Source organism: Lynx rufus, unplaced genomic scaffold (assembly GCF_022079265.1).
Source record: "Lynx rufus isolate CCGP_SWC_20201006 ecotype Redwood Valley unplaced genomic scaffold, mLynRuf1.p SCAF_2, whole genome shotgun sequence".
Lineage (NCBI taxonomy): Eukaryota > Metazoa > Chordata > Mammalia > Carnivora > Felidae > Lynx > Lynx rufus.
In genome coordinates, this window is record NW_025814834.1 from 207,444,092 (window position 1) to 207,457,802 (window position 13,711).

The 13,711-nt window shown below is 50.5% G+C and overlaps 1 protein-coding gene across 1 annotated transcript in view; it reads left to right on the top strand.

Annotated features, from left to right (window-relative positions):
* The window catches only part of KIF17 (kinesin family member 17), a 47,993-nt gene that overhangs the window by 24,065 nt on the left and 10,217 nt on the right, over positions 1-13,711 (top strand). The window contains exons 8-10 of the mRNA XM_047085904.1: positions 537-1,090; positions 3,277-3,488; positions 5,047-5,278. Of these exons, the coding sequence (XP_046941860.1) occupies positions 537-1,090; positions 3,277-3,488; positions 5,047-5,278 (998 nt within the window). The remainder of the gene's footprint in view (positions 1-536; positions 1,091-3,276; positions 3,489-5,046; positions 5,279-13,711) is intronic.

Genomic DNA, 13,711 nt, shown 5'->3' on the forward strand with positions numbered 1-13,711 from the left:
GAGGAGAGGGGAAGGGCAGGTTCTAGCATTTTCTGTCCTTCAGAGCGCTTCTCCAGTCCGCTTTGAACATTAGGCTTCGGAGTGATTTTATTTGCTCTACCCTTCATCCACAGTGTTCACTGAACTCCCACGGGTCTAGTGTATCCTGTGGATGAGGGCCCTGAGCCGGGTGCCCCTGCAGGGGCCCCTCGGGGTCTCGTGTGTGAAGTCTGCTCGCCGATCAGGAGCTCTCAGCAATAGACCCACAGGGCAGTCACCTTATGTGATAAGAGCGGTTCCAAGGCAGGGTGGTAAGAGCCCAGCACCTAGTGGCTGGGGAGGTCAGAGAATGGACAGCTCATGGTTGCCAGTCAAGGAAGACTTCCTGGAAGAGGTGAAGGAAATGGGGTGTGAGTTCTGATAGAGATGGGAGGCCAGGATTTGGGGGCCCGGGAGGCTCTGTTAAGCCTGTCCCTTAGAGATGGCGTGCGTGGGCCGGCTCCCAGGGGGCCCCTCATCCTACTCTGGAAGAAACTAAAGGGAGTCTCCATTTGCAGAGGCTGTCCTGAAGGCGGGGGTCCTCAAGGCCCAGGGCACGTCCAGGGCTGAGTTTGCCAACATGTCTGAGGACTCACCCACATTCCACTACGAGACGGCCGTGAAACCCGAGGTCTACTCCCTGCCGCGCACTCTGCCTGGCGAGCACGTCTCCAGGACTGAGGTTTCTCCCAGCTTCGAGGAGCTGCCCGAGGCGGAGACCTCCAAGTCTGACGTGTCTCTGGGGTCTGACAAGTCTTTCGCACTCGAGGAAACCTCCGTGTCCGAGGCCTTCCTGGGGCCTCGGGAGCCCTCCGACCTGGAGTTCTTCATGCCCGAGGTGGAGGCCAAGGGCAGATATTCCCCAGACGGGTATCTCAGCCAGGAGGCCGCGGGGCCCCTGCTGCAGGAGGGGCGCGTCCCCGAGGAAGAGGAACCACAGCGGATCGCCCTGGAGCTGTTACCAGGCCTGCACGACCCGTTTGCCGAGGTGGAAGCCAAGCTGGCCAGGCTGTCCTCCGCCGTGGTGGCAGCCGAGGTGCCCCTGGCAGACGTACCCAAGGTCCCTGCACAGGTAGCTGATGTCACCCGGGCTCCCGGGCAGAAACTCAGCGGGCAGAGCTCAGCTGGGGGCACACAGGTCGCTGGGCACGGGCAGATGTCTAACCTCCGGGGCCCTGGCCCCCCGCTGCCACCTCTGCAGTGGCTCTGGCTTGGTGGCGGCTCGTGGGCACCGGTGTTCAGGGGTCCAGGAAGGGAGAAGCTCTGTCTCATGCTCTGTAAGCCGGTAGGGGAGGGGGGAGGGAGGCAGGAGGCTTTGCCAGGTGGGCGCCCGTTCTGCTGAGGGAGGGACACCAATTTGGGGGATTTGCTGAGTTGCCATGGTTACGCTGTTTCCAGGCCCAAAGGAGCTGGAGGAGGCCTTGGCCGCCCTCGTGCTCTGGCAGGCTGGGGTCTGCGGGAAGGCAGCCACCAGTCAGGGACCCCCCCCAGGGATCTGGTGGGGCCACTCTTCCATCCTGTCCCCTTTCCACCCGCTGTGATGTTTTAGATTCCTTTCCTCTTCTCCCCCTTTTGGTCTTTTTCCTTTCCTTTGTTCTTTTCCTTTTCCTTTCCTTTCCTTTCCTTGCCTGCATGTGCATGTACATGCGTGTGCACGTGTGCGTGTGTGTGTGTGTAAAGAGCGCAGGCCTTTGAGTCAGACAGACCCGGGTTAAATCCCGGCCCTACCGCTCACTTAGTTGTGTGGCCTTGGGCAGTCACCTTTCTGGGCCTTGGTTTCCCCTTCTGTAAAATGGGGATGCTGACGCGCGTTTCACCCGAAGTATTGCAAGCAGGGAGCACAGGGGAGCATACTCCCTCCCCGTTTCTCTCTTCCCTGTTCTCTCATCTCCTCGCCCCTGCTCCCCACCCATCCCCTCAGCGGTGACAGGCAGGAGGAGCTGGTGGCTTGATGAGGCCTGGGGCTGGGGGTGTGGGGCACTGAAGGGGAGGTCAGGGAGCTGAGGTTGATTCTGGCCCACTGTCCCTCCGCCCCCCCCCCCCCGCCACTCCCCATCCTCCTGCAAGCACCCCTCCCTGACGGATCTGCTGGGGCCCGGGCATGGTGACATTAGGTCTGAAGCTGAGACAGCTGACTACCTCCTGCTCAAGACTGTGAGTTCCCCGCTGGGCCGACCCTCAGGTGGGGGGAGGAATCCCAGGAGCCTGGGTCTTCCTGTGACACTCTGGGCCTCAGTGTCCTCAACCACAAAACAGAGACAATGACCCCAGCCCTCCCCCAGCTTATCAGGGATGGCCTGTTGCAAAGTGGTGTACAAATGGAGGAACCGTCCTATCTCTTATTATTGATGTGGTTAAGAGGCCACTGCTTAGCAGCTTTCTGACTCCCCTTGGCCTCAGAAGCCCATCTAGAGCACAGAGGCCCAGTGTGTGCTGAGGGCAGGGGCGTGGGTCCCCCAGGCACTGGAAGGGACTGCAGGGTCCCGTTTTGAACACTGCTGCTCTCAGACCCCGCCCTTTTCTCTTCTGCTTAAGGAAGCACAAAAGGCCACAGGGAGTGAGGGGAAGGCTTTAAGTCTGCCCACATGTGTGGAGAGAGAAAACTATCTGCCAGCCTCTGGACAGGATCACTGGGTAGGAGCTGGCACACTTCAGGTTCTCAGTAGATGCGACACGGGGTGGCTAGGGGAGCCCTGGCTGTAAGGTGACATTGAGATGGGACCCGAGCAGGAGGAAGGGGCCAGAGCAGAGCATCAAGCCAGGGGGGATGGCCTGTGCCAAAGTCCTGTGGCTGGGAACATCTCGACTTTCTCAGCAATGGGAAAATGAGGCCAGAGAAGCAGCAGGGTGAGGGGTGGAGAGAGGCGGGGCGGGGGGGGGGGGTGAGGCAGGGAGAGGCACTGGGGGCCTGAAGGCTATGGAAGCAGGACTTAACTGCAAACGCACTGCGAATCTGTAAAAGGTTCTCTTCGGGAAAGGGCTGGGATTGGTACATATTTGGAGAAAACTGCCTGGCTGCCGTGGAGAGCCTGGGTCTTCAGGGGCGGAAGAGCAAGACTGTTTCGGGGTGTTGGAAGAAATGGTGGCAGTAGGAACCCAACTGGGTGCATTTTTGTACAACTGGGTGCCTCCAAACCAGAAGCGATCCATCCCAGATCGCGAGGGACCCAGACACCGCCATCTGGGATTGAGGCCGCTGTGAGCCGGTGTCCAGGGGCCGGCTTCTCTGCCTCCACTTTGGTTTCTCTTTGCGCTCAGGAGGTTGACCAGGGTCCAGAAATGGCCGAGGAGGTGGTGTCGGCAGCAGAGCCTGGCGTAGGGGCCGAGGCTGAGGCCTGGGGGGCCTTGGAGGCTCAGCCTCAGCCCTCGCTGGTCATGACGAGCGTGAGAAGGGACAGTGTGGGCACGGAGGTGGCGGTGCTGACCGACGACCTGCTGCCCGCCGTGGACCAGCAGCAGGTGCTTGCCCGGTAAGTGCTGGTGCTTGGGGCTGGCGGGACCCTGTGGCGAAGCAGGACGGAGCTATGTCCTGGGCATGGGGGCGGGGGTGCCCAGAGAGTCTTCACTGAGCCCCCATCCAGATCCCCTCCTGACGGAGGCCGGACACGCCCCGATCCTCTGTCCAGGAGCAGAGGGGCAGGGATGGTGCTGATCAGCGGGGCGGGCAGGGCTCTGCTCGGGGAGCCGCACGGGCGCCACCAGCCTCCATCAGGCACCTGCTCCAGGAGGAAGGGAGGGGACTGTTGTCTGCCTGGCATCCGCAGGGCCTGGCTATCAGGTTTCAGGAATCCCAGGGCAGGATGATGCAGGCTTTCCTCAGCTCCCAGCCCGCCTCCAGTGCCCTCCCGATGTCACACCTAGGACTGGCCACCCCAAACGCCCTCAGCCGCTGCCGCCTGGGGAGCCGGGCTTGCTTCCCTCCGTGCAAATCACTTAACATTTCCGAGCCTTGGTTCTCACTTCTGTGAATGTGAATAATGTCAGGCCCACCTCTGTGACAAAGTCAGCACCATGGTCAGGGGCTCAGCCTCCTCCTAGTGGTGGCAAACTCCATCCCACAGGCCACAGTTCAGACGTGAACTGAGCAGCAACTACGTACCGGGCACCAGGCGCAAGGAAGAACCAGCTGCTGACTTGGCTTTCAAGGGGCTCACGGTCCAGAGGGAGGCAGATACCCAGGCCCAGGGAGGGCCAGCTTCTGTAGCAAAGAAAAGCAAGTGGTTGTGCAGTCGCCTGCCTTGGTTCCCGTCCACCTCCACCACTACCTCCCACTACCTCCTGGGGCCAACTTTAAGCCTCCCTGTGCCTCGGCTTCTTGAGAAGCTCGTCACGAGGGTCCAAGGAGACACTGCCTGCAGAGACCCAGCTTCGGGCACCAAGGGAACACTCAGCACATGTGACGGTGTTCAGGGTGTGGTCTGGAGGATGGTCAGGGAAGGCTTCTTCTGTTTCTTCGAGTAGTTTTGCTCAGCTACACCTGAGTGAGGTTTGCAGGACAGAGGCCTCAGGGTGGCCTTTGGGATACAGGGCACAGCCCCAGGCAGCACGAAAGTGCCGCGCAGGGGACAGTCTGGCTGTTTGGAGGACAAGCAGCGAGTGACGCTGGAGTGAGTGGGTTGGGGGGGCCGCAGAGGGAGATGATGAAGCGCCTGCCCGGATGCGCTGAATGTTGTTCCCATCTCAGGGCTACTCTAATCGTGCAGGTCGCCGGGGCGCACGGCTGCGAGCCTGCTGTACTGGGGGAAAACCATGGGCCCTGGGAGGCCCCTGGCGGGTGGCGGGTGGGTTGGCTCTGGATCCGCAGGGAGATTCTCGTCCGTCCTGTCGTGCAGTTGAGCGCACGGGCCTGGACTTGGGCAGATCTGCTTGGACCCCTGGTTCCGACCCTGGCCAGAGGCTTGGCCTCTCTGAACCTGTGTCCATCTGTGCGACGGGCTGTTGCATGGACTCTGAGATGTCCCGCTGGACAGCAAGGGCGCGGCGATGGCCAGATACCGTCACGTGTGCTTTCTTCTCTGTGCCCGGCAGTCTGCAGCTGTTGGAGCAGCAGGTGGTCGGCGGGGAGCAGGCCAAGAACAAGGACCTGAAGGAGAGGCACAAGCGGAGGAAGCGGTATGCGGACGAGCGCAAAAGGCAGCTGGTGGCCGCCTTGCAGAACTCGGATGAGGACGGCGGGGACTGGGTGCTGCTCAACGTCTACGACTCCATCCAGGAGGAGGTGCGCGCCAAGAGCAAGCTGCTGGAGAAGATACAGAGGAAGGTGAGGCCCCAGCCCTGCCCGCCCCACCCTGCCCGCGGGCGTTCATGGTTCCGGGCCTGCCGTGGAAGCAGTCACAGCGACAGACGTGTCTGTGCTGGGAGGGCGTGTATGACACAGAGCACAGCAGAGAAACCAGAGGACGGTGCCAGCCGGTGGGAGTGCCGCGAAGAGAATACTAGGGGAGAGTGGCTTTATTTTTATTTTTTCATTTTTTAAAGGTTTGTATTTATTTAATTTATTTATTTGCTTATTTATTTTTATTTTTTAATTTAATTTTTTTTTAATTTACACCCAAATTAGTTAGCATATACTGCAACAATGATTTCAGGAGTAGATTCCTTAATGCCCCTTCCCCATTTAGCCCATCCCTCCTCCCACAACCCCTCCAGTAACCCTCAGTTTGTTCTCCATATTTATGAGTCTCTTCTGTTTTGTCCCCCTCCTTGTTTTTGTATTATTTTTGCTTCCCTTCCCTTATGCTCATCTGTTTTGTCTCTTAAAGTCCTCATATGAGTGAAGTCATATGATTTTTGTCTTTCTCTGACAGACTAATTTCACTTAGCATAATACCCTCCAGTTCCATCCACGTGGTTGCAAATGGCAACTTTTCATTCTTTTTGATTGCCGAGTAATACTCCATTGTGTATATATACCACATTTTCTTTATCCATTCAACCATCGATGGACATTTGGGCTCTTTCCATACTTTGGCTATTGTTGATAGTGTTGCTATAAACACGGGGGTACATATGTCCCTTCAAAAGAGCACACCTGTATCCCTTGGATAAATGCCTAGTAGTGCAATTGCTGGGTCGTAGGGTAGTTCTATTTTCAGTTTTTTGAGGAACCTCCATGCTGTTTTCCAGCGTGGCTGCACCAGCTTGCATTGCCACCAACAATGCAAAAGAGATCCTCTCTCTCCGCATCCTCGCCAACATCTGCTGTTGCCTGGGTTGTTAATGTTAGCCATTCTGACAGGTGTAAGGTGGTATATCTCATTGTGGTTTTGATTTGTATTTCCCTGATGATGAGTGATGTTGAGCATTTTTTCATGTGTCGGTTGGCCATCTAGATGTCTTCTTTGGAGAAGTGTCTATTCCTGTCTTTTGCCCATTTCTTCACTGGATTATTTGTTTTTTGGGTGTTGAGTTTGATAAGTTCTTTATAGATTTTGGATACTAACCCTTTATCTGATATGTCATTTGCAAATATCTTCTCCCATTCCGTCGTTTGCCTTTTAGCTTTGCTGATTGTTTCCTTCGCTGTGCAGAAGCTTTTTATTTTGATGAGGTCCCAGTAGTTCATTTTTGCTTTTGTTTTCCTTGCCTCCGGAGACGTGTTGAGTAAGAAGTTGCTGCCGCCAAGATCAAAGACGTTTTTGCCTGCTTTCTCCTCGAGGATTTTGATGGCTTCCTGTCTTACGTTTAGGTCTTTCATCCATTTTGAGTTTATTTTTGTGTCTGGTGTAAGAAAGTGGTCCAGGTTCATTCTTCTGCATGTGGCTGTCCAGTTTTCCCAGCACCATTTGCTGAAGAGACTGTCTTTACTCCATTGGATATTCTTTCCTGCTTTGTCAAAGATTAGTTGGCTATACATTTGTGGGTCCATTTCTGGGTTCTCTATTCTGTTCCACTGATCTGAGTGTTTGTTCTTGTGCCAGTATCATACTGTCTTGATTATTACAGCTTTGTAGTATAGCTTGAAGTCCGGGATTGTGATGCCTCCTGCTTTGGTTTTCTTTTTCAAGATTGCTTTGGCTATTTGGGGCTTTTTCTGGTTCCATGCAAATTTTTGGATTATTTGTTCCAGCTCTGTGAAGAATGCTGGTGTTATTTTGATAGGGATTGCATTGAATATGTAGATTGCTTTGGGTAGTATCAACATTTAAAAAAAAATTTTTTTTTTAACATTTATTCATCTTTGAGACAGAGAGAGAGGGAGCGTGAGTGGGGGAGGAGCAGAAAGAGAGGGAGACACAGAATCTGAAGCAGGCTCCAGGCTCTGAGCTGTCAGCACAGAATTCAGTGCGGGACCCGAACTCACTGGCTGTGAGATCATGACCTGAGCCGAAGTCGGAAGCTGGATGCTTAACTGACTGAGCCACCCAGGCGCCTCCCCACCTTCTTTTTTTTAAGGGTAGTATAGACATTTTAACAATATTTGTTCTTCCTATCCAGGAGCATGGAATCTTTTTCCATTTTTTGCGTCTTCTTCAATTTCTTCCATAAGCTTTCTATAGTTTTCAGTGTATTGATTTTTCACCTCTTTGGTTAGATTTATTCCTAGGTATTTTATGGTTTTTGGTGCAATTGTAAACGGGATCGATTACTTGATTTCTCTTTTTGTCACTTCATTGTTGGTGTATAGGAATGCAGCCGATTTCTGTGCATTGATTTTATATCCTGCAACTTTGCTGAATTCGTGAATCAATTCAAGCAGTTTTTTGGTGGAATCTTTAGGGTTTTCCATATAGAGTATCATGTCATCTGCGAAGAGTGAAAGTTTGACCTCCTCCTGGCCAATTTGGATGCCTTTTATTTCTTTGTGTTGTCTGATTGCAGAGGCTAAGACTTCCAATACTATGTTGGATAACAGTGGCGAGAGTGGACATCTCTGTCTTCTTCCTGACCTTAGGGGGAAAGCTCTCAGTTTTTCCCCATTGAGGATGATATTAGCGTTGGGTCGTTCATCTACAGCTTTTATGATCACAAGGTATGATCCTTCTATCCCTACTTTCTTGAGGATTTTTATCAAGAAAGGATGCTATATCTTGTCAAATGCTTTCTCTGCATCTATCGAGAGGATCATATGGTTCTTGTCCTTTCTTTTATTGATGTGATGAATCACATTAATTGTTTTGCGGATATTGAACCAGCCCTGTGTCCCAGGCGTAAACCCCACTTGGTCATGGTGAATAATTTTTTTTAATGTATTGTTGGATCCGGTTGGCTAATATCTTGTTGAGGATTTTTGCATCCATGTTCATCAGGGAAATTGGTCTATAGTTCTTTTTCGTGGAGTCTCTGTCTGGTTTTGGAATCAAGGTAATGCTGGCTTCATAGAATTAGTTTGGAAGTTTCCCTTCCTTTTCTATTTTTTGGAACAGCTTCAAGAAAATAGGTGTTAACTCTTCCTTGAATGTTTGGTAGAATTCCCCTGGAAAGCCATCTGGCCCTGGACTCTTGTTTTTTGGACGATTTTTGATTACGAATTCGATTTCCTTACTGGTTATGGGTCTGTTCAAATTTTCTATTTCTTCCTGTTTCAGTTTTGGTAGTGTATATGTTTCTAGGAATTTGTCCATTTTTTCCAGATTGCCCATTTTATTGGCATATAATTGCTCATAATATTCTCTTATTATTGTTTTTATTTGTGCTGTGTTGGTTGTGATCTCTCCTGTTTCATTCTTGATTTTATTTATTTGGGTCCTTTCCTTTTTCTTTTTGATCAGACTGGGTAGTGGTTTATCAATTTTGTTAATTCTTTCAAAGAGCCAACTTCTCGTTTCATTGATCTGTTCTATTGTTTTTTTGGTTTCGATAGCATTAATTTCTGCTGTAATCTTTATTATTTCATGTCTTCTGCTGGTTTTGGGTTTTATTTGCTGTTCTTTTTCCAGCTCGTTAAGGCGTAAGGTTAGGTTGTGTATCTGAGATCTTTCTTCCTTCTTTAGGAAGGCCTGGATTGCTATATACTTTCCTCTTATGACCGCCTTTGCTGCGTCCCAGAGGTTTTGGGTTGTGGTGTTATCATTTTCATTGGCTTCCATATACTTTTTAATTTCCTCTTTAACTTCATTCATTAGTAGGATGTTCTTCAGTCTCCAAGTATTTGTTACCTTTTCAATTTTTTTGTTGTGGTTGATTTCCAGTTTCATAGCATTGTGGTCTGAAAATATGCACGGTATGATCTCGACCTTTTTGTGCTTGCTGAGGGCTGATTTGTATCCCAGTATGTGGTCTATTCTGGAGAACGTTCCATGTGCACTGGAGAAGAATGTATATTCTGCTGCTTTAGGATGAAATGTTCTGAATATATCTGTTAAGTCCATCTGGCCCAGTGTGTCATTCAAAGCCATTGTTTCCTTGTTGATTTTCTGCTTAGATGATCTGTCCATTGCTGTGAGTGGGGTGTTGAAGTGCCCTACTATTATGGTATTACTATTGATGAGTTTCTTTATGTTTGTGATTAACTGATTTATATGTTTGGGTGCTTTCACATTTGGCGCATAAATGTTTACAGTTGGTAGGTCTTCTTGGTCTATAGACCCCTTGATTATGATATAATGCCCTTCTGCATCTCTTGACACAGTCTTTATTTTAAAGTCTAGATTGTCTGATATAAGTATGGCTACTCCGGCTTTCTTTTGTTGACCATTAGCATGATAGATGGTTCTCCATCCCCTGACTTTCAATCTGAAGGTGTCTTTAGGTCTAAAGTGGGTCTCTTGTAAACAGCATATAGATGGATCTTGTTTTCTTATCCATTCTGTTACCCTATATCTTTTGTTGGGAGCATTGAGTCCATTGACGTTTAGAGTGACTACTGAAAGATATGAGTTTATTGCCATTGTGATGCTTGTAGAGTTGGAGTTTCTGGTGGTGTTCTCTGGTCCTTTCTAATCTTTGTTGCTTTTGGTATTTATTTATTTATTTACTTATTTATTTATTTATATTTTCATCTTTTCTCCCCTCAGAGAGTCCCCCTTAAAATTTCTTGCAGGGCTGGTTTAGTGGTCACAAACTCCTTTAATTTTTGTTTGCCTGGGAAACTTTTTATCTCTCCTTCTATTTTGAGTGACAGCCTTGCTGGATAAAGAATTCTTGGCTGGGGCGCCTGGGTGGCTCAGTCGGTTAAGCGTCCGACTTCAGCTCAGGTCATGATCTCGCGGTCCGTGAGTTCGAGCCCCGCATCGGGCTCTGTGCTGACAGCTCAGAGCCTGGAGCCTGTTTCGGATTCTGTGTCTCCCTCTCTCTCTGATACTCCCCCATTCATGCTCTGTCTCTCTCTGTCTCAAAAATAAATAAACGTTAAAAAAAATTAAAAAAAAAAAAAGAATTCTTGGCTGCATATTTTTCTGATTCAGCACATTGAATATATCCTGCCCCTCCTTTCTGGCCGGCCAAGTTTCTGTGGAGGTCTGCTGCAAAAAGGTTTTGTTTTGTTTTTTTTTTAATGTTTTTATTTATTTTCGAAGAAGAGAGAGAGAGACACAGCATGAGCAGGGGAGGAGCAGAGAGAGGGAGACACAGAATCAGAAGCAGGCTCCAGGCTCTGAGCTGTCAGCACAGAGCCCTACGCGGGGCTCGAACTCACAAACTGTGAGATAATGACCTCAGCTGAAGTCGGACGCTTAACCGACTGAGCCACCCAGGCACCCCAAAAAGGTTTTTTATTTATTTTAAGACACAGAGAGAGAGCAAGGGAGGGAGGGGCAGAGAGAGAGGCAGAGAGAGAATCCCAAGCAGGCTCCGGATTTTCAGCACAGAGCCCAATGCAGGGCTCGAACTCACAAACCGTGAGATCATGACCTGAGCCGAAACCAAGAGTTGGACGCTTAACTAACCGAGCCACCCACCCACTCCTTTTTCTTTTCATTTTGATTGAAGTATAAACATACAAATCACAAATGTGCAACATAATTCATTTCTGCAAAGTGAATGCGCCCATGAACCCAGCACCCTCATCAAGGAACTGAGCATTAAGAGAACCCCAGAAGTTCCTGGGGCCACCTTGGGTGGGGGGCAGGGAGGTTCTCACGGAGGCGGTGACTTCTGAGGTGGGACCTGAGCATTAAGAAAGGCCGGGCCCTGCCGTATGTCGTGACCTGAAGGAAGAGGCTTCCAGGCCGAGAGAGGGGCCAGTGCCGAGAATGTCAGTGGCTCCAGGAGCAGAAAGGAGGTGAATGGACTGAGCGCAGGGAGTGAGGACAAGACAGAGGAGGACGAGTTGGCACCTGCTTCCCTCGGAGCGCCCTCGGGCGCCCTGGGCCCCATCACGTCCCCCTCGGCTAACCCTCATCCCCACCCACACCACCAACCAAACGATCTCGATCTCGCCAAAGTGGAAGCTGATGCTTTTCTCTTTGAACCTCTGTAGTTTTTAAATTTTCTTGGCTATTTTCCTGCTTTTTCTTTTTCTTTTAAGTTTACTTATTTATTTTGAGAGAGAGAGAGGGAGGGAGGGAGAGAGAGAGAGAGAGAGAGAGAGAGAGAGAGAGAGAGAATCCCAAGCAGGCTCCACACTGTCAGCGCAGAACCCCATGAGGGGCTTGAACTCATGAACCGTGAGATCATCAGCTGAGCTGAAGTCGGACCCTTAACTGACTGAGCCACCCAGGCGCCCCTCATGGTTTTTCTCAATACCCTTTTTATGTTTTCAGCCAAATCTGTTCTTCCCAGGATATCTTGTAATTTTTCTTTAATTTTTAAATTTTTTAAATTCTTTCTGGAGTTTGGTCAATGTCTCATTTTACATCTTCTTCACTTTTTCATCCATTTCCACTTTAAGTGTTTGGATTGCTGACTTGAAATTTCCCTATGTGAATTTAAGGAGATTCTGTGCACGTTGGGATGCTGGGTAACATTTTGGTTCTGCGTGCTTGTGCTCTGGGGGGGAATTTTCTTCTTCTGAAATGCTTTGATTTTCATTTTCTGTTTCTCATAGTAACTTTGATTAGCTGCCTCTGCTCTTTTCTGTTTATTTCGCAATGTCTTGTGTTTTCTGCACTTTCGGTACCAGCTGGAAGCAGAGGTGAAGGTTTGGGCTGCTGGCTAGGTTTGCTCAGTCGATAGCACACTCTTCTGTTCGTATGGTGAAGTGCAGGGTTAAATGCACGCCGTCCCCTATTGCTGCGGTGGCTGGCATATCCCCACAAAGAGAGTTGCTTAAAAGAACACAAATTTATTATCTCGCAGTTCTGTGGGTCATAGAATTCCACAAGGCTGAAGCCCAGGTGTTGGCAGGGTCAGTTTCCTTCTGGAGGTGCTAGGAAAGAATCTGTTTCTAGGACACCTGTTGACAGGATTCTAGCCTATGTGGTTGTAGGACTGAGGTTCCCATTTCCTCACTGGCTGGCCGCTGGGGGTCATTCTGCTTCTAGAAGCTGCCTGTCTTTCCCAGCTCGTGGCCCCCCTGAAAGACAGCCATGGCCAGCTCCTCCCAGACTTCAGCTCTCTCACTCTACTCTTGTCTCCTTTGTCTAAAGCATCTCTTCTAAGGCCAGTCCTCTGCCTGGCTCTCTGCTCCCCTCCTGCAAGGCCCGTGTGGTTACACTGGACTCACCAGATGACCCGGGGTGATCTCCCTGGTTTAAAGTCAACAGCTTAGGGGGCGCCTGGGTGGCTCAGTCGGTTAAGCGTCCAACTTTGACTCAGGTCATGATCTCGCGGTTTGTGAGTTTGAGCCCCGCGTCGGGCTCTGTGCTGACAGCTCAGAGCCTGGAGCCTGCTTCCGATTCTGTGTCTCCTCCTCTCTGTGCCCCTCCCATGCTCGTGCCGTGTCTCTCTCTGTCTCTCAATAATAAATGTTACCAAAAAGAATTTTTAATTAAAAAAAATAAAGTCAACAGATGAATAACCTTACTTCCATTTGCAAAGTGCTTTCTACCGCATAAGATAACATATTCACAGGGGCGCCTGGGTGGCTCAGTCAGTTAAGTGTCCCAACCTCAGCTCAGGTCATGATCTCGCGGTTCCTGAGTTCAAGCCCTGCATTGGGCTCGCTACTGTCAGGGCAGAGCCCACTTCAGACCCTCTCTCTCCCTCGCTCTCTGCCCCTCCCCCACTCATTCTCACTCCCTCCCTCCCTCTCGGTGGGAGGGGTCATTGTGTCTTTTGGCATTTTCTCTTGTTTCTGCAGGACTTCTAATTTCCACCTCCAGGGGCCTCCCGTCTCTAAGCACCCTCCAGAAGCCATGCCTTGCAGAGACTAACCCCTCAGTCTCTACAGAGACTTGCAGAGACTCAGTCTTGCAGAGACCAGCCCACATTCCAGTCTCTTCCATCAGTTTCGCCGTATCAGATCCATTATTGGTATTTTCCCACTCAGAGTGGGGCTTTCTCTCTTGGGGGGTGATTTTATCTGCCTTTCATCACCCTGCCTTCCCCCTTGCACACTTTCCTGGGTGCTTTCTGCTCCTCCCTGCTGTGGGGCGGGCCCACGAGCTGTCTGCTGGACTTCTGGTTATTTCGAAGCGGCTGGTGTTCTGTCTTTGGGTCATGAGGCTGGGCTCAGGGTGGTTTTATTTTCTCTCCTTGCTCAGTGTGTCGTTTTGGAGGGCCTGTCTGGAGAGAATCAGATCTATCCCCTGTCATTATCCCCAGGTATCCAGAACTTTTTTTTAACTTTTTAAAAAATTTATTTATTCTTCAGAGAGAGAGAGCACATAAGCGGGAGAGGGGCAGAGAGAGAGGGGGCAGGTGGAGAGAGAGA